The 26,777-nt window shown below is 39.3% G+C and overlaps 1 protein-coding gene and 1 long non-coding RNA gene across 3 annotated transcripts in view; both read left to right on the top strand.

Moving 5' to 3' along the window:
• LOC140613081 (uncharacterized) overlaps positions 1-26,777 on the top strand; it is a 412,316-nt gene that overhangs the window by 92,820 nt on the left and 292,719 nt on the right. The window lies entirely within an intron of this gene.
• CCDC71L (coiled-coil domain containing 71 like) lies at positions 19,656-25,425 on the top strand. Its single transcript, XM_072791544.1, has one exon. It carries the CDS (start codon positions 21,111-21,113, stop codon positions 21,870-21,872), a length of 762 nt encoding a protein of 253 aa, XP_072647645.1. The 5' UTR covers positions 19,656-21,110; the 3' UTR covers positions 21,873-25,425.

Below are 26,777 nucleotides of genomic sequence, written 5' to 3'. Positions count from 1 at the left end.
ATATTTCATGCCTGGGCACTATTGTACAACAAGTGGACAATGTGGCAGGAAGGTGCTGGTGGTATAGCAAGAAATAGTGTCAGCCATCTGAATGGGAAGTCTGGGTGATCTGGCTTGTGAAAAGCAGCTGTTTATTTCCACAAGTCATTTAAGGTAATTATGCTGGAGTTGCATAGTTACATTACTGGAGGATAGAAGAGGTTCCACTCAATGTTTCCTGCACCTGGTAGGACCTTACCTGGGGCAAGCAGATTGATGTTGCCATCATCTAAAATCTCCCACTCTAACACTCCTGAAACCAAACTGAAATCCTGGTGTTCTTGGCTAAGAGTCTACCTCTTATACTTATTGCAGTGAACTGTAACTCCTGTAAGCTTCATGGGACTGACTGGGCGTTTTGTCAAGCTTAAGACCTAGTCTTCTGTAGGATGACATCAGCCACATAAACATTTTTAGAAGATGACAAGTAAAAGGAAGATGGTAGGAAAACACACATACACACAGAGACTTGAAACTAAGGAAGAGATAAATCATTTAATTGTTTTAGAACCCAAGTTTTAAAATTTGAACATTTGAGTAGTAATGGTAATTACCCCAAAGGTTTTTGTCTTGTATAATTAGTGAATTGATATATTTATCCATTCAACAAATGTTTACTGAACACCTAAGTACTCTGTTAAAAGCTGGGGATTCAAAGGAAGTTGGACTTAATTTGCATCTTCAAGACTTTTAGGAAAAAGGAACTGTAAACCACTATGTAATAACATGATAAGTACCAAAATTCAGATACGTATTCAAAAGTTACATAAGGAGCTGTGCTAATAGTATTAATAAAAACAAAATAAGAACATTCTTTTTTTAAAAACTTCTACCTACTAGTCTTCAGATTGTTCACTAGGTATCCTGACTTCAGGGGTGGGGAAGTGGCATAAATATCATTGATGTGACTCTGCATTGTAGTTTCTGGTTTTCAAAGTGAGGTCTAAGTATCTTTAGTGATTTATAAAGATCCTCAGAGAATTCAGGGAAATGGTGTCTTGTAAAATGGTTCTACTGTAATATGGTCCTACTTCTTCTAACATGAATTAATAATTTACTTAATATCTTCTCCACTGTATCCTATTGAAAGAATATTTTTCACCATGTTGTCTGTCCTACCTTTTTAATGAAATTGATGACCCATAGGAACTTTGGCTTCATAAATATAAGACAAAAATAAATATAAAAAATTTGAGAAACAAGCAAATAAAAACAGAAGACCAGTTTCAAGAAGACAGAGTTTTAAAAAAAATTGTTAAACATTATCATGACAGTGTTATATCTATTGGATAGTGTAAAAGTTCTCAGAGCACCAAGATATAACTTCACTTTCCTGAGGGTACCCAAGACTTGATAAATAGTGAAATGGGGTGAAATAGTACCAGTATTAAGGTCTTTAGCTTTGATTTGATAACCTTGAGGTTTCAGAGTCCAAGGATTGTGAATTTAAATATTTCTGAGGACACACAGGTTATAAAACTTGTTCAGGTCCAGCCCTTCTGACCATGTTGAGTGAGGACCCAGTGATGATAGAAGTAACAATTTTTTCAGAATAGGCAGAGATCTATAATTCTTTTATGAACTTTCACAGTTATTAAATCTGTGCAAATTTTAATGAAGTGTTTCTGTGGATTTGCAACCCCTGACCAAAGGCTACATCTTATGTCAAAACAGGAATTCATCTTTCATAAAATCTTTTTGGGAGAATTCATGTCCCTTCACTGAAGACCAACTCTATAGCTCCAAGTAGAGAAAGTTTCTATTGGTCTTTTTCTTGGTTCTTATGGAATCTTACTTATCAGTGTGGTAAAGTATCCTACTTAGAGACTAGTATTGGTGCTCAATAAAAGCAACTGTCCTGCCTCCCCCATTTTATACTAAGAGAAACATTAATACATGAAATCAGTTTAGTTTCAGGGGAATGGAGGACTCATCATTATTATAAAAATAAAGTGAATGATAATTATAATATAAAATCCCAGTACTAATAATGGTCCCAACGATGGTAATCCTGTAGGTCAAGATGATGTTCTTGAAAGTTAAATAAAGGCCCAGGCTTGACTTTGGTATGCCTCCTAGTTACCTACAATCTCATCTGGTTCTACACAGAATCCCATTTCCTGCTTTGCTTCCAGCTCTGTCTGAACATTAGTAATCTTTGTTGTAACGAAAATTCACGTATTTAAAAAAATAGAACTATATAGCATCACAACAGATAGAAGTAAAACTAACCTAAATTTCAACTAGACTTTGTCTCAATCTTTGTTACTGAACCAACATACCCTTCTTTTTTATTTTTTAAGATTTTATTTATTTATTCATGACAGAGAGAGAGAGAGGCAGAGACACAGGGAGAGGGAGAAGCAGGCTCCATGCAGGGAGCCCGATGAGGGATTCGATCCCGGGTCTCCAGGATCACACCCTGGGCTGAAGGTGGCGCTAAACCACTGGGCCACTGGGGCTGCCCCCAACATACCCTTCTGCTGTGAAGTGGATGTGCTAAATCCACACATTCAGGACCTCTGGATGCCTTTAGAAGTTGGAAGCACTGAAAGGTTGTGGCTCTCCTCCTCTTATCTGCTCCTTTCTATATAGGCATGCTTCATTTTACTGAGCTTTGCTATGTTGTGCTTCACAGATACTGCATTTTTTTTAAACAAAGTGAAGTTTTGTGGCAACCCTGTGTGAAATAAGTTGATCTGTGCCATTTTTTCTAACAGTAATAGCTCACTTCATGTCTCTGTGTCACATTTTGGTACTTCCAGAGATATTTCAAGCTTATTATTATATTTGTTAATGGTGATCTGTGATCTTTGATGTTTCTATAGTAATTGTTTTGGAGCGCCATGAACTGCACCCATATAAGACACCGAACTTAATAAATGTTGGGGTGGGGGTGTGACCGTTCCACTGACTGGCCATTCCCTCTTCTCTCTCCCTCTCTTTGGGTCCCCCTATTCCCTGGGACACAACAGTATTGAAATTAGGCAAGTTAATAACCTTGCAGTGGTCTCTAAGTGTTCAAGTGAAAGGAAGAGTCTGTGTCTCTCACTTTCAGTCAAAATCTAAAAATGATTAAGCTCAGTGGGGGTAGGCATGACAAAGTCAAGACAGGCTGAAAGCTAGGCCTCTTGCACCAGTTAGCCAAGTTGTGAATGCAGGTAGAAGTTCTTAGCGGAAAATAAAAGTGCTATTCCTATGACACATGATTTTTCCCCCCATGATTACCACGTTGATGCTTTTTTGGCAAATATTAAATGTCAGATTCTTTCACAATATACATTCCTGTTTAAAGATTACTTCACATATATTGGTATTATAGAAGGTACTGGAGATTTGAAAATAAATAAGAAAATACCTGCCCTCCAGATACTTAACAGTTTCCAGGAACTCAGTGAGCTCACAAGACATTTCTTCCATTTTTGGAAGAGTTTAACTGTTAGAAAGTTTGCTTTATTCACATAGCCATAGCAATGTAAACATCAGATACCACTTTAGCAAAAATATGTGATATAAATAGGAGAGGAAAGGCACATCCTCATCTTCCATAGGAAGAAATACATAAATAATATTTAAAACTGAAGAATCAAGAAATGGCAGTATATGTGAGTTATTTAGGAACATGGGCAGAACAAATGCCAGAAGAGTTGAAAATGGTTGCTTCTGGGAAATGCCAACCAAGGTGTAAGAAACAGTAGGGCAGGGACTGCTCTTCATCTGTCTTATAGAACCGTGAGTTTTAAAATTATATAGTTGTACCTTTGGATTAAAAAATTATTACAAGTGAAATAAGTTGGGTACACAGAGACAAGCAGAGATAGGGAATGGGGATCAAGGACTTCTAGGTTCCCTACAAAGTTTGGCCCTTGCTTCTGGTCCTCACCTGAGGTCCAGTGGCACCTCCGCCATCGGATTCTCAGAGATAACCAAGCTACCCTTCCAATAACCTCTGCTTGCTTAATAGAAGTCAAGTGACTTTCAATTATTCACAAGCAGAAGCATCTAACACCTACATGCTCTAACAACATCATATTGCTGAAGGGCAACCAAATAGCATAATGATCGGGAAATTTCAAAAATTGTTTTCCCAAAATCTTCTTGAAAGTGAACACTTTAAGTCCTTAGTGCCCCCTCCCCAAATTCTGGTATTTGCAGAGAGAAGAAAATTTTAAAAACATTATAAAGCCGGAGTTGGTAAACTTTTTGTGGAAAGAGCCAGATGGTAAATGTGTTAGGCTTTGCGGACCTCACAAGCCCTCTGCACTACTCGGCTCTGCCACTGACGGTAGTGGGAGAGCAGACACAGGCAGTACATGTGAATGTGTCTGTCTTCAACAAAATTGTATTTATCAAAACAGGCGACAGGCCGGCTTTGGTCCTTGACCATAACTGATGGATCCTTCTTTAGCACTGAGGCCCCTGTATGCAATTAAACTACAAAAACGAATGACCAAGGGGACAAGCAGGGACTGGAATGCAGCCACATTCCCTTTGCCATAGTCTGCCCCAGAGTGTGATCCTAATGTTTGTCCAGAGAAGAAGCTACTTTTCTTGAATTCATCTGTCCAATGGGGTCCTTTTCTCTAATCAGACAATGAATGGCTCCATGGCTAGTTGCTCCCTTAATGAGATCCTCAGAGAACATGCAAATATCAAAATGTTTGCAAGTCAGTAACAACATCCTATATGTGACTGCTAGTCTCCAGGCAAAATATCCCAAGCCAATTTCCCATTCTTTCCATGACCTAGTGTGGAGTCACTTTATCATCCTGATGGTTCTTCTGGGAAATAGGCTCCAGTGCACCTGTGTCCCAGAACCATACACAATACTCCAGGAATGGTCTAAGGAATACAGAGCAAAGCAATTGTTTGTTGGATAATTGTAGGATCATATAAGGAAGGTCTTGGGCAGCAAATGTCTACCATGGATTCATATTAAGCCTGCTGCCAACCGAACCCCTTTGTTCCTTTAAACATGTGCTGCTATTAAGATACAGTTCTTTTATGTTATATTTTTATAGTTATTAGACCCCAGGTTTAAACTTTATACTTAATTTCTATGAAATTACATGTTTTAGAATTGGTTCATTGTTTCAGAGGGTTCAGAAGGGTATTCGCTATCTTTTGACTTTATGGGAACTCTGTTTGAGAAGCCTGCCACCTATCATCCTATTGAAATCACAGAAAGAAATGTTGAAAATGATAAAAGCTGGAGCATCAGAAATTGCTGTTCACAGCCTAATCAGAAACATTAAAACAAGGTTTATGCCTATATAAGTATGGTAGTAGGAAACTAGCCTTTAAAGAAAATATGACCTCTGTAGACCTTAATTCTAAATTTCAGTGAAAATTTTACTAACCTTGGAATACATACATTGATATGTAATAAAAATTTATTTTAATAGCATAATAGATCAATATGTTTTCTTTTAAATGTTTACCACCAAGAAACCACAATAAATAATTGTGAAAGAAACATGAAGAGAAAAATCAATGATAAATAGAAGTTAAGAAATATAAAAAAATATTCATTCTTACTAGGAATAAAGAAATAGAAATGAAATAATAATTATAGGTCAAAATGCTTAAAATATATAAAATATCTTGTACTAGAAGGTTGGATAAAACCATACTCATATGTTGCTGAAGTATTATGAGTTGGTATGATCTTCTTAGAAATAAATATGGTAATATGTATCAAGGGGGGGGGTACAATTTTTTTTTTAAATTCTTGACCCAGGTCATTTATCCTAGGGAAGTAATGAAAAGAAGAAAAAATGTTGAAAAGGCACATTTGAACATTGTTTATAATCCTGAAAAACTAAAAACAATGTCCTTATGTTCTAAATGTCCAAGTATTGTATTTGAACATCCTGATAAGAGAAATATTTTGTGATGAAGAATTGGAAGCATTACATGAAGTAGAAAACCTGTATGAGGACATTAAGTTGGACAGAACTAAGGAAACATGAAAATAGCTAATTGAATTTTGATATTACTGAGTAAACTTTTAAAAAGTCAAAATGTTACTTTAATAGTATCTTTGCAATAAATGCATTTTATATCAAAGTCCATTACCTTATTTCCCACTGCCTGATTAGTTTGAAAAATCACTGGTGGGGGAAATGTGATAGAAGCTGGAAAAACAGCATGGGAGAGGATCCTGGATCTTTTTCACCTGTATGGGAAGGAAGGGTCACTGAGCTACAGCTTAGTTGCTAGACAGAGCAGGGGAAGGTTGCTGAACTAGTGATCTGGTCACAATTCCAGGAAAACCTTGCTACAAATCTCCAAATATCAGAGTTAAGTAATTTAAATGGAATATTTTACACATGACAAAACCCTGTGGTCTTTCTGGTATTTTTTCCTCTTACTTATTTTTTAGATTAATAATGTATTAATTTAGACAGTGACGATTTACTATGAGATTCTAATGTAGGGGAATTTCTCAAAAGGGAAATTTCCACCTATTTTGTTTTGTGTTTTTTTATAAAGTTTTATTTAAACTCCAGTTAATTAACATACAGCATTTTATTAATTTCAGATGTACAATATAGTGATGGAACACCTAGTGATCATGCATCACCTAGTGCTCATCCGGACGAGTGCTCTCCTTAATCCTATTTAACACATCCCCATCCACTTCCCCTCTGGTAACTCTTAGTTCTCTATAGTTAAGAGTCTGTTTTTTTTTTTTTTTTTGGTTTGTATCTTTTTTGCTTTGTTTTGTGTCTTAAATTCCACATATGAGTGAAAGAGCTATAGTATTTGTCTTTTTCTGACTATGTCACTTAGCATAGTCACGTCATTGCAAATGGCAAGATTTCATTCTTTTTTTATGGCTGAGTAATATTCCATTATATATAATAAAAATATATATATAATAAAAATATATATAATAAAAACAGACCTTTTTTAACCCGCTCATCAATCAGTGGACACATGGGCTGCTTCCACAATTTGGCTATCATAAGTAATACTGCTATAAACATTGGGGTTCATGTATTTCTTTGAATTAGTGTTTTTGTTTTCTTTGGGTAAATGCCCAGTAGTGCAGTTGCTAGATTACAGGGTAGCTCTATTTTTAACTTTTTTTTTGAGGAATCTCCATACTGTTTTCCACAGTGGCTGCATCAGCTTGCATGCCTACATATTCTGAAATAAACAGTTTTGTCAGAAGTTCTAATATTGGTAGTCAGTGGGGGCAGGTGTTTTATTTTTATTTATTTATTTATGAGAGAGAGAGAGAGAGAGAGAGAGAGAGGCAGAGACATAGGCAGAGGGAGAAGCAGGCTCCATGCACCGGGAGCCCGACGTGGGATTCGATCCCGGGTCTCCAGGATCGCGCCCTGGGCCAAAGGCAGGCGCCAAACCCCTGCGCCACCCAGGGATCCCGGGGGCAGGTGTGTTAGAGGACAGCTGTGGGGGTGGGGTGAGGGTGGAGCTCATGTCACAATAACCAGGTGGTCTGTATTGGTTAGGATGTGTTTGGCCTCACATAATAGTAGTTGAAGTAATAGGAACATCTACTGATTCCTTAACTAGATGTCTGGGATGGGCATTCTCGGGGTTGATTTGATTATCAACAATGTCATTGAGGATCTAGACTCTAGTCCTCCCACCATCCTTGGCTTGCATTTCAGATCCAGGATTTTGCCTCACTGTTGGAAGGGGGCTATGAAAGTTCAATCACCATGGTTCCCCCTCTAGAGTACAGAGCAGGAATAAGCAAGCAGTGTGTCATATCCCTCAGACGTTGGGCTGAATTGGGTTAAATGATGATTATAATGGTGAAGCAGTGAAAATAAGCCTCTAAACAAAGTCTACTGATTATAGCTAATAAAAAGCTCCTCCAGTGGAGGAGGAGAGTTTCTCTAGCCAGGAACTGGTTCTTGTGTGGTGTAGGGATTAAAGGGGAGAGGCCCTTTCTTGAGGGATAAAGAATTTTGTCTTGTTTTGAATTCACCACTGAGTGGCATGCAAATACTAAGTGGCCAAGGCAGCACAAATTGAGCTTATACCCTAAGGTTCTTTGGTGGATCTTACAAAGGCCCACAAACTAGGACCAATCTAACTTTTTCTTTCCTTTTTCCAAATCATACCAAAATTTTATTCCCTGAGAATTCTCCAGTGCCCGGGCTAGGATGTGGCAACCACTGCCAAACGAACCATTGCTATGGACATGTTAGCTCCAGTTGACAAGCATTCTGTATGCACCCAGGCTGGCATCTCCCACACTGGACATGGTTGTTAGGGGCCCTGGGCCATGAACCCTGGGCGACTGCATTACCCACATGGGCTTATTGCTCCTACTAGTTGAAAACCACTGGTCCATAATATTTTACTTTTTATGTCTTCTCATCTTTGAAAAGTAATTTATTTTTTATCTCTTTTGTTCAAAGATTTGAAAGATAAAGGGTTATCCAGTTTATTCACATCACTCAAGGCTAAAATTAGAATAAAATGAGAACAGGAAGGGCAAAGTTATGAAGAGAGCCAAAGAAGATTCTATAATCTTAGAAATGGAAAGATTTGCTTCAAGGAGCACCTTGGTGGCTCAGTCAGTTAAGGGTCTGCCTTCAGCTCAGGTCATGATCCCAAGGTCCTGGGACGGAGCCCCACATCAGGCTCTGTGCTCAGCAGGGAGCCTGTGTCTCCCTCTCCTTCTGCCCCTCTCCCTGTCTCGTGTGCACACAGTCTCTCTCAAAATAAATAAAATCTAAAAAAAAAAAAATAAAATAAAAAAAAGATTTGCTTCAAAATAATTGTTGATGGTTTTTACCATGAACAGGGAGAAACAGTGCGGAAAAGAATACCAGTCTTTGAATCAGAGAACTTTGGTTCAGGATCCTGCTGTGTTATTTTAACTTTGAACACAACAGTTATATTTACTAGGCTTCTATTTCCTTATCCATAAAATTAGTATAATAACATTTTTTCTTGTTTCCCTCACCTAACTCTTTGAGAATTAAATAGCTAAAGTATTTTTGTACTATAAAGCACTATATGCTGAGAAAAATATTAAGACATTATTGCTATATACATGACAAATAAGTGACAAGTAGAAAGATGAGTAAGACACATCTTTAAATGTTTCTGCCTTTTAATGTGTCTTGCTTTGAAGGAGTTTATAATCTACATGGTTCACAACCTTTCTTCTGTTCCAACGCAATTTTTTCTTTCTTTTTTTTTTAAAGATTTTATTTATTCATGAGAGACACATAAAGAGAGGCAGAGACATAGGCAGTGGGAGAAACGGCTCCCCAAGGGAAACCTGATGCGGGACTCGATCCCAGGACCCCAGGATCATGCCCTGAGCCGAAGGTAGATGCTCAACTACTGAGCCACCCAGCTGCCCCTGTTCCAGCACACTTTAAGGATACACTACATTCCCCTCAGTAATAGTGGTTTTCCTGGAGGTGAGAATATGGTGGGGAATGGATGGGAGAGATAAAAGCAAAACGATACAGCCTCAGAGAAGGAAGAGAACACATAGGAGGTCACATGGCTTTATTGAAGAGCCTCAAAAAATGGATACAAGAAAAAGATGGGGAAAATGAGCAAAGAAACGTAGATGGGAAAGAATAGTTCTAGACTGCTCATCGTAAAATGGGGTATATAGACTAGTACTTACCTCATGGAACTCTTGGGAAGATGAAATGAAGTGACTCTTGGAGTCTGGCTATATGAATATTTGGTGTATGTTAAACCTGGGTTATTAGTAGTCATACCTGTAATTACATATGCAGAATAAGAGTCCCTCAAACATGTTCGCATCCTCAACTCTGGAACATACAAATATGTTCGGTTAAATGGCACAAGGGAGTTAAGGTTGCAGATGGAACTAAAGTTTCTGATCAGGTGACTCTAAAATTGGGAGATTATTCTGGTGGGCTCAACATAATCACAAGGATCCTGAAAAGTTCAAGAAGGAAGCAGAAGAGACAAAAGGCGATGTGAATATTGAAGAAGAGTCAGAGAGATGTAACGTTGCTGCCTTTGAAGATGGTAGAAGAGGCCATAAACTAAGGAGTGAGGCTGACTTCTAGAAGCTGGAGAAGGCAAGGAAATGTATTCAGTCCTAGCACCTCCAGAAAGGAATGCAGCCCTGCTGGCAACTTGATAGTAACCCAATGAGTCCAGCGTCAAACTACTGACCCCTAGCACTTTACACTAATACATTGGTGGTGTTTTAAGCCACCAAGTTTGTGGCAATTTGTTACAGCAGCAATAAGAAACTAATAATGCTAGCCTGTAAGCCTCTTGAGGCAGGTTTTGATACAATTCTGCTCATTGTTCACTTCTAACATTCGTCTTGGTACAGAATAGGCCCCCAAATTATTTGAAAGATTGAATGAATAGGCATTCTATGAATATATGCTGATGAAGTTTGGCAGAAAGTTTTCCTTTGGTCTAGGCATAAATCAGTCTTGGAGATTCGTTAGGGTCATAATTGGAAAGTTTTTAATATCAGGCTATAGAGTTTATTCTTAATTTGGAAGACAATGGAGGTCTACTGAGGATTTCTGAGGACTAAAGGGTAGGATTGGAACTGTGTGTTAGGAATTTAGTCTGGGCAGTATTAAACAAAATTACAAAAACAATTACTTCTCATAATCTATATATGTGTTTAAGAAGCAATATAGTTTTTAAAGTTATAGCACTAATTCATAGACTCTATTTATCTAGTTCATTTTAATACTTAGTTCTCTTTTTCCACATTTATGATTCAATATGTTAATATTTTTCCAATCTGTTACAAATAGTCTCTAAGTCGCTGATTATTTTTACATGTAATTACAGCTGAGTTCCAAAGTTACTAAGGAAAGGAATAGAACAAGTGGAATCTACAATTGAGATCGAACAGTTGGAGAGCTTATAAAAAAATTGTGATGATTTCATTTTTTGGACAGGAATATCAGGTTTCATAGATTAGAGAAAAGCCCACAGACGTATATATTTTGGTTTCAACAAAATGTGACAAAGTTCTTAATAATATCTTCTCGAATAAGAGAGTGTGAGCTAGGTGATGATAATATAAGGCAGGCTTGAGGCTAATGGATCAACCATACTCAAAAAGTGGGCATGTGTCAGCATGCAGAAGGCCCCTTTAGAATGACAGAGGCCTTTCTCATTGAGATGTGCTAATAAATGACCTTGTTAAGGTGGAAGGGTGCTTGTTTAATTTTCTAAAAGGATTAATCAAAATCAGACATAACAGAACGCAGATCCCATAGTGTCGCAATAGGTAGGAATATTGGACTGAAGCTAATAAAATGTAATTTAATAGGGATAAGTCTAAAGTCTTCTAAGTACAATATAGTACACAGCATACATAATTTTGGAGAAGTTCATGTGGGAAAAAATTTAAGATTTTTATTTGACTTTAAATTTAATATGAGTTAACAGTATGAAGAAGTTGCTTACTTTGAAGTTTTGACAGTCTAAAATTTAGTTTTTGAGATTATTCTACAAAGCTCAAGAACCGACAACAGGTAAAAGTAAAATGAAAGTAGTTTTTAATTAAACATAAGAAAGCTCTTTAAACTAGACCCAAGGAACACAGAATTTTGGTTAACTTCAGGCCTGACTAATTTCAAGTCTGACCAGTTTCTTGGTTGATTTTCCATATGGCCAATTTCTGATTTGATCAATCATTCATCAATAAATGTTAATATACAATGTTACATTGTAGATTTATCCTCTCATTTTTATTTCTGCCTATTCTCTATTTTTCATTTCTTTATTTTCATTTCCTGCCTTCCTCTGGGTTACTGAAACATTTTTTTAGAGTTCTATTTTGATTTATTCAAAATTTTAAAAATTTGTTTTTTAATTCAAGTATAATTAACATACAGTGTTATATTAGTTTCAGGTGTATAGTATAACGATTCAACAATTCTGTACGTTACACAGTTGCTCAGCAAGGTAAGTGTACTAGTAATCTCCTTCACCTATTTCACCCATCCCTCCCAACTTCCTTCTGGCAACCACCAATTCTCTTCGAGAGACTATTTTTTTTTAATCTCCTTTTTTTCTTTGCTTGTTTGCTTTGTTTTTTAAAGTTCACATATGAATGAAATCATATGGTATTTGTCTTTCTCTGTTGGACTTATTTCAGTTAGCATTACACTCTGTGGATCCATCCATGTTGTTGCAAATAGCAAGATCTCATTCTTCTTTATGGCCCAGTAATATTCCTGTGTGTGTGTGTGTGTGTGTGTGTGTGTGTGTGTACATATATAGATATATACCACTTCTTTATCCATTCATCTGAGTGGATACTTGGGTTGCTTCCATATCTTGGCTGTTGTAAATAATGCTAAAATAAACATCGGGGTGTATATATCTTTTCAAATAAATGTTTTTGTTTTCTTTGGGTAAATACTTAGTAGTGGAATTACTAGATTGTATGATATTTCTATTTTCAATTTTTTGAGGAAACTACATACTGCCTTTTACAGTGGCTGCACCAGTTTGCAGTCCTACCAACAGCACACGAGGGCTCCTGTTTTCCACACCTTCTCCAACATTTGTTTCTTGTCTTTTTGATACTAACTATTCTAATAGGTATTAGGGGATATCTCATTGTGGTTTTGATTTGCGTTGCCCTGATGATTAGTGACATTGAGCATCTTTTTATGTGTCTATTGGCCATTGTATATCATCTTGGGAAATTATCTATTCATGTCTTCTGCCCATTTTTTAATTAGATTATTTTTGATGTTGAGTTGTATAAGTTCTTTACATATTTTAGATATTAACCCCTTATTGGATATATAATTTGTAAATGTCTTTCCCATTTGGTAGGGTTTTGTTTTGTTTTGTTGATGGTTTCTTTTGCTGTGCCAAAAAAAAAAAAAAAAAAAGCTTTTTATCTTGGTGTAGTCCCAATAGTTTAATTTTGCTTTTATTTCCCTTGGCTGAGGACACACATCTAGAAAACTGTTTCTGTGGCTGATGTCAAAGAGATAACTGCCTGTTTTCTTTTAGGAGAATGTTATGGTTTCAGGACTCACATTTAGATCTTTAATCCATTCGGAGTTTATTGTTGTGTATAATGTAAGAAAGTGCTCCAGTTTTGTTGTTTTGCATATAGCTGTCCAGTTTTCCCAATACCATTTGTTGAAGAGACTATCTTTTTCCCATTGTACATTCTTAATCTTCCCTTTGTTGTTCCAGTTTTAGCATATGTCCTACCATAGTGAGTGCAATTAATATTTCTGAGTATATCTTTTTTGGTAGGTTTTTAGTGGCTACTCTAGGCATGATGCCATATATACATAATGCAGTCTATTGGTGTCATTTTACCAGTTTCAGCGAAGTATAGAAACCTTATCTCCCTTTATGTCTCTTTATCCTCCCTGTTTCTAATACATTTGTCTTAAATATTTCCTTTACATACATTTAGAACCACCCTGAACAGTGCTATAATTTTTACTTCAACCATTGTGTATGAGTCTACTGGGCTGCCATAACAAAATACCACAGACTTCAACAACAGAAATTAATTTTCTTACAGTTCTGGAGTCCAAGAAGTCCAAGACCAAGATCCTATCTGATTCAGTTCCTGGTGAGAGCTCTTTTCCTGATGCTTTCTCTCTCTGTCCTCACATGATTGAGAGAAACTCTGGTGTCTCTTCCTCTTATAAGGATACAGTCCCTATGGGAATAGGACTCCACTCTTTATTAACCTTAATACCTGCTCACAGACCCTGGGTGGGGGTCACTTTAGTGGCTAGGGCTTCAACCTATGAATTTGGAAGAGCACATTCAGTTCATAACAACCATCCAACATAATTGAGTAAATTCAATAGGAAAAGAAACGTCTATCATATTTACACATAGTTTTCTTCCTGTAGTTCTTCCTTCCTAATATTTTAAGATGCCTTCTTTTATTGGTTCTCTTCTGCTAGACAACTTCCTTTAGCCACTATTGCAGAGTTTGCTTCATATGAGGATATCTTGATTTCCTCTTTGTGGTAGAAGGATATTTTCACTGGGCATAGGAATCTGGGTTGACAGTCCTTTTCTTTCAGCCCTTGAAAAATGTTGAGCCACCTTCTTCTGGTCTCTATGGTTTCTGATGAGAAACCTGGTCATTCAGATGGTTTCTCCATTACAGTTAAAGGTGTCATATTTATCTCACTATACTCAAGATGTTTTTCATTGTCTTTGGTTTTCAAAAGTTTGACAATGATGTGAGTTGGTTTGGATTTTTTGGATTTATCTACTCTAGGTTTGTTCAGTTTCTTGAATCTGTAGGTTTGTATCTTTGCCAAATTTGGAACATTTACAGTCATTATTACATATTATTTCAAATACTTTTTTCAGCCCCACCTTCTTTCTGCTCTTCTCATAGACCTCTAATGACACAAAAATCAGATTTTAGAGTTCCACAGGTCCCTGAGGCTCCGTTCTGTTTTTTGTTTTTTGTTTTTTTAGTCCTTTTTCTCTCTGTTGTTCAGATTGGATAATATTTATTGTTATATCTTAGGGTTAGGGCTAGGGTTAACCATTTCTCTCCTCTGTCCTTCCTCTCCATTCTTCTATTGAGACCAGACCATTTTCTAAGCTCTTGATTTCAATTATTGTATTTTTCAGTTCTAAAATTCCATTTGGTTTTTCTTTCACTTCCTATTTCGTTGCTGAGGTGTTTTATTTCTTTATGTTAGCTTTTTCTTTTATCATTTGTTTCAAGAATGCTTATAATTGCTTGTTAGTGTCTTCATGATGGTGATTTAAATAATTGTATATATATTTCTGTATATACAATTGTATATAATTCTAATGTATATAATTGTATATAATTCTAACATCTTTCTCATCTCAGTGTTGGCATCTATTGATTGTCTTTTTTATATTCTGTGTGAAGTGTTTCTGGTTCTTGGTATGATAAGTGATTTTCATAGAAACCTGGACATTTTGGACTTTACATCATGAGACTCTGGATATTATTTAAACTGTCTGTTTTAGCTGGTTTTCTCCAACATTGTCCCAACAGGGAATGGGAGGGATGCTGCCTCTGTACTGCTAAGCAGAGGCCCAGGTTTCCCACCCTGTCTCCCATGTTACCCAAGTCAGGGAAAGAGACTTCTCATTACTGCTGGGTTGGAGCACGCTGGCTCCCCACCAGACCTTTAATGATAGATCTCTGACTAGAAGGGATAGAAATGTCTTGTTACTGCTCCCCATGTTGTCTCCACTGACACTATGGGGAAGCATTGCCTCTTTACTGCCCAGCAGGGATGAGAGTTGTGATCCCCTATTTAACCTTCTCTGACACTAGCCCAGCAGGGTTAGTGGGTGCCTTTTTACAGCTTGGTGAGTATCAAAGCCATAGCTGGTTTTTTGTTTTGTTTTTGTTTTTTGTTGTTTTATTGTTGTTGTTTTGTTTTTTGTTTTTTGGTGGTTTGCTGTAGTAGATTATTTTATAAAAGTTTTTTTGTCTTGCTAGGCTGTTCCTTTCCTGAACCTATAGTTAGAACAAAATTTTGTTGGGGCTTTTTATATCTACATCTGTTGACATTTCTGGGTCATTGGCTTCTCCAGCAGTCAGTCTGAGATATGTGTGGAAAAGAGAAATGAAAAAAAAAAAAAAAAAACCTAGACAACTCATTGCTGTGTTGTTCTTTGGGCTCTGGGGTCCCTTGCCTGTCTGCTTTCTCCTCTTCATTTTTCAGTCTTCTTGTGTTCATGTTATGGCCAGAGTGTAAAGTTTTAAGTAGCAGGGGGAACATGGAAAGCAAATGTATCTCATCCTCCTGGAGGTGGAAATCCTAGCCTCTCAGTTTATATGGCCTTTATGTATTTCACATTGGCAATATTAATTAGAGCATATCAGAGCTTTGAAATAACTTGTAGAAAAATCTAAATTACTTTAGATGTGTTCTAATAAAAAGGCCAAAAATTTTCTTCATGAAAATTTAATTATTTAATTTCACTCAAACTAAAAACTAATGCTATCTCTTTGGACTAAATACAAGAATGTTAGAAATGACTCTGGACTAACAGAAATCTGGGTTCTGGTTCACAGTCTTCCACCATCCAGTCATGTGAACTTGGGTAGATTTCTTGGCATCTCAATATTGTCATCTGGATTAAGAGTGTTGGGTTCATTAGATGATCTCTAAATTTCTTTCTGGCAATAGTATTTGACTTTTCTCTCAACAATTTATTACTTTAAAAAAATCTCTAGGCTCCCACTATAATACAGGGTTTGAAATATGTTGGTTAAATCAAGTAAAATCCTTATGATTTGATAAGAAAAATAAGAATAGCTATTATTTATTGGATGGTTAGTGTGATCCAGGCACTATAATAAATAGTTTATGAATGTTATTTCATCCAGTCTTTGATCAATTAAAAAAAGAGATTATATCCATTTTATAGAGGGGAAAATTAAGGCTCAGAAAGGTTAAAAAATGTGTCTCAGGATATTTTTTTCCTGAGGATTTAAAAAAATAAAGATATATTTGATTCCAAAATTGATGTTCACAACCACTTATATATGCTTTTAAAAAATAGCTTTTAAAGTATTGATATATAGTTTTTATACAATGTTATATTAGTTGACAACATAATGATTTTAGACAACATAGTGATTTTATTCTATGCTCACCACAAGTATAGCTACCATCTGTCACAATATAAGACTATTTCAATACCAGTGATTATATTCCCTGTGCTGTACCTTTCATCCTTGTGGTTTATTCATTCTGTAATTGGAAGCCTGTACCTCCCACTCCCTTCACTCATTTTGCCCACCCTGCACCCCCTTCCTTCTGGCAACTAGCAGTTTGTATTTATGGGTCTATGTTGTTACAAGTGGCAACATCTTATTCTTTTTTATGGTTGAGTAATATTCCATTATATATACATACCCTTTCTTCTTTATCCATTCATCTACAATGGACACTAGGGTTGCTTCTATATCTTGGCTATTGTAAATAATGCTGAAATAAACAGAGGGGTGCATATGTATTTTTTAAGTAGTCTTTTTGTTTTCTTTGGTTAAATATTCAGTAGTAGAATTACTGAATTGTATATTTTTATTTCTAATTTTTTAAGGAAACTACACACTGTTTTCCACAGTGGTTGCACCAGCTTGCAATCCCACCAGCGGTGCATGGTTCTTTTTTCTCCATATCCTCGCCAGACTTATTTCTTGTCTTTCTGATACTAGCCATCCTGACAGGTGTGAGGTGATATCTTACTGTGGTTTTGATTCACATTTCCCTGGTAATTACTGATATTCAGCATGTTTTCATGAGTGTATTGGCCATCGTATGTCTTGTTTGGGAAAATATCTGTTCAGGTCTTCTGCCCATTTTTTTTCATTGGATTGTGTTTTTTGCTGTTTGTTTGTGTAAGTTCTTTATATATTTTGGATATTAACCCTAAGGGTTTATCATTTACAAATATCTTATTTGGTGGGTTGTCTTTTGTATTGTTGATGGTTTCCTTTGCTGTGCAAAAGCTTTTTATTTGGATATAGTCCCAATAGTTTAACTTTGCTGTTATTTCCCTTGCCTGAGGAGAAGACACGTTTGGAAAATGTTGCTAAGGTTGATGTCAAAGAAATTAGTGCCTGTGTGTGTGTGTGTGTTTTTTTTTTTCTAGGAATTTTATGGTTTCATGTCTCACATTTAGGTCTTTAATTTTAAATTCATTCTGAGTTTATTTTTGTGTATGGTGTGAGAAAGTGGTCCAGTTCTCCCAACACAATATATTGAAGAGGCTGTCTTTTCCTTATCTCAATATATTCTTGTCTCCTCTGTCATTCATAGATTAGTTGACTATATTCACTTACATACACTTTTTTTTATGTTCTGGCCACTTTTCAAGAAGCACATTGTTTAATAGATGGGGGACCTTAAAGCAGAGGTCTAGGTAGCTAGAGATGTATTTTATTTTAGTTTTCTCCAATCACTTTATTCTGCTCGGATTTATTTTTAAACTACATCATTTATATATTTAAGAAGTATACAGATACAGCTACCTTTTTTTTCCTGTTCATTCTCATTATCCATCACTTAGTTATCTGATATAGGAAGCATCATTCCCCATGAGAAGTAAAGGAGTAAACTTAGGACTTTAGACAGCCATTCCTTAAGAAGAAAAATTTGAGAACTTTCCATAAACTTTATAGTGTCTCAGGACAGTCCTAGGAACTAGAAGAAACATCTGATCTTTATGAGTAAATTTTAGTTGCTAATAGTGAACGGATAAAGATTTCAGTTAATCAAAAGGTAGAGGTCAAGAAGAAATGTAAGAAGAAAAAGAAGTAGAGAAAAGAGAAGAATAGAGAGAGGAGACAATGTCAGATTTAAAAGTATATGAAAATGTAAGCAATTTGACCTGATACTAATCCCTAAAAATATTTCATAAAAAGTAGTTTTATCTGAGGTAAATTAAATGAACATGTATTATATAAAAGAACTGCTGAACGCTTTGCAAGTTGTTGAGATCTTATGTTTTCTTAGAATCAAAATTGCATTAAAGAAAGATTTAGGCTCCTAATTGAAATCAAATCTGTAAGTCTGTGTAGATGCCCGTTATGTATTTATGTGGCAAAAGACCCCCTGAAGTACCTATAATATGATAAACATGGAAGGAAAGGAATAACAAACAATATGAGAAGCCAGGAGTACATAAATCCTTATTTTACCCTCTTCTTTTATTATGAAGTCCCCTTATCAGTCTGCTGGCTCACTCTGTGAGATTATCTGTCAGTATGCAGGGGCATTCCAGTGGAAGTTATTCAAATTTCACATTAATATGTGTTCTCAGAATTATCAAGAAAATTAGTCATGATGTAAAAAGTAGTAATATCATTTCTTTATAAGGACTTAGGAAGCTGGTAATTGGCTCCTTAATATTGGTCTGACGTTAGGTGTGTTTTTCCAGGAAAGGAAAATGATCTTCTCTTCAGAAAGCTGCCATGATTTTTGGGTAGGCAGAGAACTGGTCTCTTGATAGGAAGTTCTGTATTTGCCATAAACCCATTGTGTGGGGAAGGCGTTCTGGTGGTGTAGGGAAACAACTTTCAGAATAGTTTTGGTTTAGTTTTTATTAAAACCTCGTTCAAACAAAATATCTGTTCATTCCAATACAACACCGATCAAAACTGCTCCATTTTGGGGAGAGTTGAAGTAGAAATAGGGGTACAGCTCTGTCCATTGGTCACGTCTCATGCGTTATGCATTTTCTGCTGAACCTCCGAGTCTAGGCAGCACAGAAGCCTCCAGTGAAATATAAAGACCTCTGGGTTAGGAATCCAATAAACAGGAGTCCCGGTGGTGCTATCAACAAGCCCTATTAGTGAGCCTCCGTGGGTCCAGATTTCCTCATCTGTGAAATAAGGAGACTGAACTTGGTGTCTTTCAGCTCAAATATTGGAGGGGGACTATTAGCAACTATATGCAAATCAGAAAACTTCTGTGCTTTATCAGTCTTTGACTGGAAAGTAAGATGCTCACTGAGGGGTAAAATCTGCATGCTTACGTCAAAGTTCTACGTACTGAGATCCACCTTAACAATGTAAGGGAGTTAGGAGAAAGTTGCATCATAAATGCAAAATATAAAATTGTGCTGTTCTAAGCCATTTCACCATATCCTTCTTTCTCACCCCATTGCAAGTAATCCGCAGGATTTCACTGATGGACTTAGCAAACACGGAGTGCCCACTGGAGTGCCAGTCAGGAGAGAGAGAGAGAGAGAAGGACCAGGGAATGGACCACTCCCCTATAAACATTCTCATTATCCATCACTTGGTTATCTGATGTAGGAAGCATCATTCCCCACGAGAAGTAAAGGAGCAAAACTTAGGACGTTAGACAGCCAGCCATTCCTTAAGGAGAAAAATCCGAGAACTTTCCATAAACTTTATAGTGTCTCAGGACAGTCCTAGGAACTAGAAGAAACTAGCCCTACTTTCCCAGCCCTTCTCCCCTCAAATGCAGAAGGGAATGTGTCCTTAACAACGGACTTATTACCAAGAGAACTTTATCGATTGTGACGCTGCAGCTTTTCTAGATGAGAGAGAGGGTGCTGCAGAGGCACCTGCTACAACTTCAGTGAAAAGGTGGAGCGCAGTCATTTAGACTGAACGACTCATTCATAAAACCAGGGCTGTTTCCATCAAGGAGAACGGCTGTGCCGTGATTGGTCTGTGACCAACTGGAGCAACGAGGGGGTAGTGTTACAGGTATAGCGGCCCTTGCTTCCCCCGGAGGCAGAGCGTCTTCTTAAATAGGAAGATGGTTCCATGGCCTAGGAGGAGACCATCCCGCCAACGCTGCCCTCAGGACCCGAAGGAATCTGGATTATTGTTGGTTGCCTGAGACGGATCAGGGCCAAAGGAAGGAAGAGTTGAAGATGCCAGGGGAGGTGTTGGACGGTCTGGAAGGGAAGTGGGCAAGGCCCATCCCCTGTAGGTTGGACCCCCCCCACCCCCCACCCCCAGTTCCCTGCTGGGAGAGGAGGGACCGCCTGTGTCGTGCAGACTGGTGGGTCACACAGGCACCCGCTCACTCCGAGGGGGGCTGTCCCCAAGGTGGGGCGGAAGGCCGCCGTCCCCGCACGCCCACCCAACTGTGGACTGGCGTTCAAGGGCCTCCACCAGCACCCAGCCCAGCACCATCTTCCAGGGCCTGGCCTCTCGGCCCCGCCCCCTCCGCTAGTCCCCGCCCCCTCCCAGAGAGCACCCAATGGGCGGAGCCGGGGCCGCGGTGGGCGGGGCCCGAGGCGGGCGCATTTAAAGAAAGGCAGAGGGCGAAGGGAGGCTAGAGAGGAGAAGAAAGGAACCGGGGGGCCCGGCGCCGTCCAATGACAAAGCCCAGGGGTGGGCGCCGGCCGCCATCTTGTGCCGGGCGGCAGGATATTCGCCCGCGTCTTCCGCCCTCGGAGGGGGAGGGGCGGCGGCCGAGGCGAGAAAAGTAGCGAGAGCGGCGCCGGCCCGGAGGCGCCAGCAGCGGCGGCCGCCGCGGAGCCGGACGCGGGCGGGAGGGCGGAGGGCGGAGGGCGGAGGGCGGGCGGGGGCGAGCGCGGGCGGCCCCGAGCGGCCTCCGATGCGGCGCAGCGTCAAGAGGCGGCGGCGCCGGCCCCCGGCCGCCCCGGCCCCGGCCGCCCGGGGCGGCGGCCTTCGGGCCGGAGGAGGGGCCGGGCCCGAGGCGCGGGAGGAGAAGGTGGTGTACTCGCGGTCGCAACTGTCGCTGGCCGACAGCACCGAGACGCTGGGCGACGCCTTCAAGCTGCTGGTGCCCCGCAGCACGGAGTTCATGAGCTCGGACGCGGAGCTCTGGAGCTTCCTCTGCAGCCTCAAGCACCAGTTCTCGCCGCACATCCTGCGCAGCAAGGACGTCTACGGCTACGCCTCCTGCCGGGCCCTGGTGCCCGACCCGCCGCCGCCCCCCGCCGCCCGCCGCCACTCGCGCGGCCCGGCCGCCAGGAGGAGGCGCCGCGGAGCCCGGCCGGCCGCCGCCCGCCGGAGGAAGCCGCCGCCGCCGCCGCCGTCCCCGCCGTCCCCGCCGCCGCCCCCGCCGCTGTCCCCGCCGCCGTCCCCGCCGCCGTCCCCGCCGCCGCCCGCCGCCGCCGCCCCCGCCGCCCCCGCCGCCCCCGCCGCCCCCGGGCCCTGCTTCGGCGGCCGCAGCCTGGAGGAGATCTGGAGGGCGGCCACCCCGACGCTGACCACCTTCCCCACCATCCGCGTCGGCGGCGACGTGTGGGGCGAGCGCAGCCTGGCGGCGGCGCGGCGCCGAGCGCGCCAGGTGCTGCGAGTGAACCTGGAACCCGTGGTGAGGCTCCGCCGCTTCCCGGTGCCCCGGGCGTGAGCCGCGGCCCGGCCCGGCCCGAGCGGCCGCCCAGTGACAGTCGAGTGTTTACAGACCCGGCCCGGACCGCGTCCCTTAGTGCACTTTACGGGCGGGGGAGCCCCGGAGGCGCCCTTCCCGGCCCGGCAGGTGCGCGCCCCCCGCCGCCCCCCGCCGCCCCCGGGCCGCCCCCGGGCCGCGGGCGGAGGACCCAGCAGGACCCGCCGCGGAGCCCCGGCCCCCCAGCCCCGCGTGGAGACGCCTCCAGGACGCTCGGGGCACATCCGTTTTTTTCCTCCCCTTTCGGACTCTCTACCTCACTGGTCTGGAAGTCCTCCGAAGTCATTCTTTTTTTTTTTTTTTTTTCCCCAAAGGAATTTGGTTTCGCGCTTGTGTAATAAAGCTAGAATTTACTTGGCTGTCCATCCATCGGCCTTCCCGCCCCCCCCCACCTCTTCCCACCCCAACCTTTTTTTTTTTTTTTTCTTTTTTCCTCTTTTTTTTCTTGTCGGGACTGCCAACCCCTCTTTCTGGAGGAAAGATCGACTATGTTTTCAGAGGTGTTGCACCAGTCTGTGCTCAGGGTATTCTGAATCCCACTCGTTTCCGCGTTTCAACTGGATTCCAAAGCTTTGACCAAGGATATTTTTCTAGGGAATTCAAGCTACGACTGTCAGTAGTGTAAGGATTTGTATGGCTTCGAATTTCGTGGGCTCAGTGACTACAAACAAAGAGATGCAAAGTATGACTGTTAAAACATTTTTTTTTGATGTGTTTCTAAAAGATTTTTTATATTGAGACTTAATGTTTATATTTACTGAGCTCCTAAAGGAAAGTGGTAGAAACTCGTGAAGTTTTGTTTAGGAAAAGTTGACCTGTTAAATCCTTTTTAATCGAATAAAATTTAAAGTGCACTGAAACCACATGGCTTGTGATTGAAAACAAACAAACAAAAAAGAATGAATGAATGATTCTAAAGAACTGGTGTTGGTTAAAGAGATGGATGGAATCCGACTGCAAATGATTTGGCCTCCTTGTACTCGTCTCACATACCGACCTGGGACCATTTCAAGGATAATTTATTTTAAAATGGAATTCGCATAGGAAAAATGAGTAGGTGTAAACGCTGCGATTAAAATGCTACACAGAATACCCATTGGAATTCTCAAGTATTCATGATCCATCCAGAGGGGTGAGGCATTTCTTGGTATCAAATAACTGGTCGAAGTTGACTTTGGGCAAAATAAGATTTAACTTCCTTGCTTTTGTTGTTGGATAACAAGAAATGTCCAGATTACTATCCATCACTCTTAAAAACATCATAATTCGTTGACCGTTGTACGCCATGAATTTTCCTTTATTACTTTTTTTTTTCTTTTCCATTCGTAATTATGTTTGCAGTTATTGGTCTTTTGTTTGACAGCCGAAAACCACAGGAATCGAACAGGCGAGCCACACAGAATACTGACCCTTCTTTTACACTTTTGTAATAGTGTTTATACCATATGGCCCAGTGTGGAATTCTGGATAATCCAAGTGCCTTTGGTCATTGGTGGCAGCAAGACTGATGGTTTTTAGCCAGTGGTGCCACAGCCAGATTTTACTGCAATATCTAAAGGGTCAAGTAGTGACTTTGCACCACTGTTATTGCAAATTTAAGTATTCTGCTATGGAACCATCCATACCAGGCTGGAACATGACCTATGAAATCTTCAATGTCAAGGTTTCTTTCTGCTTGGCAGCTTCTTAGGGGAATAATGAGAGTTGCGATTTTGACTCTTGTGTTTTTAGAATTCAAATGGCATAGCTTTCTGAAATGAATTTTTCAAGTTTAATAGTTAACAGTAGCAGTTTTGTGACTTTAATTTCAGTGTTCTTGTTTTGTAAAAAAAAAAAAAAAGATCTATATATATATATACATATATATATATGACTTTATGCCAGTTTCCCAGTAAGCCTCATATTCTTTTATTCACTACTCAATGATAATGTGTTGTTACAAATACTGTCACATGAGTAAATAAAAGTGAATAATTACTTAGAAGATGGAGAGTGTTAAATTATATTTGTGTGATAGGAAGCTTATATGTATTCTTTTGGTTATTAGCTTCCATTGCCAACTGTACTTAAATGCATAGGGTTTTCCTCCCCTCTTCCCAAATTGTTAACTTTTTTAGCTGATTAGCACCCGAGAAAAAGAATATGTATTTGTACCACTTCACTATTGTATATAATTTTATAATAAGTAAAAAAAATAAACCCAATGGCCATATTAGAATGTAATTTCAACATATAGCCTATCTAGAGAGGTTCCCAGATGATTTTGAAATTAGGTGTAGCTGGGAGGATAACTTTGCTCAGCACAAAATTGAAACGTAACCATTGACACCATGCATTTATTTTAACTGAGAATCTTATTTTTTTTCCTCTTATGCCTTCCTCATTACTTTAGTGCGCTTTAACTTGCATAAATACTTTGGATTATCTGGGCTATCTGGTTTCGGTTTGGATCTGATTGCCCATCCTAAATTCAATATGTTATTTATCTGGCCTGTTAAAAAATCATGCCATTTCTAGTTTGTGAAATAAGATGTAAAAAAATCTTTATTTTTGCCAAGTTGTCTTTAGCAAAACCTTGCTAAAGTTAGTTGTTTTACGACTTATAAAATGTGAAGAAACAACTAATATAGTTGATTAGTATATTAATAGGAGAATGGAAGTATTTTATGGATACGCTTGGGGAGAATGTGAAAAGGAACTTGGCACGGTGGCCTTTATGGTGAGGCATTCAGTTACTGTCTTCTAAAGTGAGTCCGTAGCTTAGCTTGTATATAGTTTTTTTTTTTTTTTTGAAAGAAATCCCATAATCTTTATTCATTCTCTTACCTTTATATCTCATATGGCACAAGTAAAGGGGGAAAGTAGGAGGAAGAAGTTTATCACCTTGCTATGCTTTTATTTAGTCTTGAGTGCCTAAATGTGGTGACCGGCACCTCAGATAACCTTTTCAATTCCTAATGTCCTTATTATCCTCCTCCTTGTCAACCAGCAGCTTCTTTTTCTTTACCGAATCCAGTAACGTTACGATGGTTGAGGGCAAGCTTCATTGTTGTTAGTGCAAAGTGTCACTGTTGTGGTGTGTATTTATTTTGTCCAAGTTTGAGTACCTGATTGGACAGGTGTAAGTTAAACTGGTGGCCGACACATACTGATTTGCTGTGTGCAAACAATAGTACTATTTTTCTGGAAACTGTTCCGTAAAAACACATGGAAAATATTTGAATATGAAAAAAAACCCGAGCAATTTTGAACTCCGAAGTTTTTCGTTATTTAAAGGATTGCCACAGCACTCTTTAAATTGGTGTTTTTTAATGCACATATATACATAATATTTACTTTGTTGGTGTGTTTAAAATAATTTTGGTAGACTGTTATGTCTTAAGTGCATTAGAAGGCAATTGTTTGTAATGGAACTGAATTGTTTTCTTGGACAGTTTGATGTGCGCATATGATTAAGATTTGCAATCTGGTTGTACTTTTTAATTTATTAACTGTAAATAAATTTTAGAGAATATACAGTGTCTGGTCTTTCAGTGGTGTTGAAAGTTTTTGAGATGGGATTTTATGTTTGCACGTGAATTGGGAAGTATTTTTATGATGAGATGAAGTTTTGACTTCTTTTTGTGGACTTCGAAATCCTGGAGGTCCTGAGATACATGTTTTATGCTATCTTGGGAGTCAGTGTTACACATCAGCTTTGTCTTGACGATCTAGTGAATCTCCAGAACAGTGCTGTATGCCCAAGCCATTATCCAGTGTGCCATCAATAGAGACTTTAAAAAACGCATCAAAATTCAATTTTGAATCCTGCCCCCCCCCGCCAACCATGTGGTGGTGATAAAAGTCTATCACTCACGTTTTTTCATGTTATGGAAGAAAGTAAGTGTACTCAACATGAGTAGCAGCAGTAAAGGCTGTTCTACTGAATAGAGTAGAGCCAGGAATTTTCATTGCAGTCTAGTAGGTAGAAGTGGGAGTGCTGACAAGAGCAGGATTCGTGGTACTATGTGGCCTGAATTTGTTCTTATGTAAGAGTTCCTACCAGTAACTGGAGGCAGTGGCGTAATGGCTGTGGATCTCATTGCCTGGGATGGGATTAAAGCTTTTACCACTTGCAAACATTAGAACTTTGGGTAAATTACAAAAATGTACTGTGCTTTAGGTTTCTCATGTATCCAATGTAGGCAGTAAAAGAAACTATTGGGTTATTGAAAGGATTAAAAAGAATAGTAACAGGAGAACTCCTAGGAAATGCTTAATAAATGCTATTAATTGAAGGGATGTGTGCTGAGTATATATATACACTCAAAGGAATACTCAAAAGGAGTGGCCCTTTGGGAGTTGAGTATCCTAAAAGTAGAGTGTGGTCTGGGACAGCCAAAGCCAAATTATCAGAAGGTAATTTGTGGGTGAATTAAATTGAAGATAGAGACAGCAGGAGGTTGGATTAAGTTTATTTACTAGGTAAGTAAACTTCACTGTTGGAGGTTTTCCAGCCTTTCTTAAAAATGTCAGGCCCTTTTATCATAGCTCTGAAAGATACTCAAAATATGCTGTTATGTATATTAAACTGAGAACTTATAAAAGTGGTAGATTAAAGTTACTGATCAAGAACTTGCCAAATTTCAGCATTAAATTTTCACTTGGAGTAAGCTCAGTGAGGCTTGCTTAAAAACCATGTTAATTTACATGTGCAGAACTAAAGTAGAACCAATTTGTGTAAGCTTTGTACTTCCTGTGTTAAAGGAAATGAATGAGTGCAATAGTTAGGTTTGAAACAGCATTAAGTTATTACCAAAAGTAAAGAAAAAATATTCTCACATTTGGAGCATTGACACACTCATCTTTAGATTTTGGGTCTAATGC

Source organism: Canis lupus, chromosome 21, assembly GCF_048164855.1.
Source record: "Canis lupus baileyi chromosome 21, mCanLup2.hap1, whole genome shotgun sequence".
NCBI lineage: Eukaryota > Metazoa > Chordata > Mammalia > Carnivora > Canidae > Canis > Canis lupus.
This window is presented reverse-complemented; position numbering and strand designations above follow the sequence as displayed.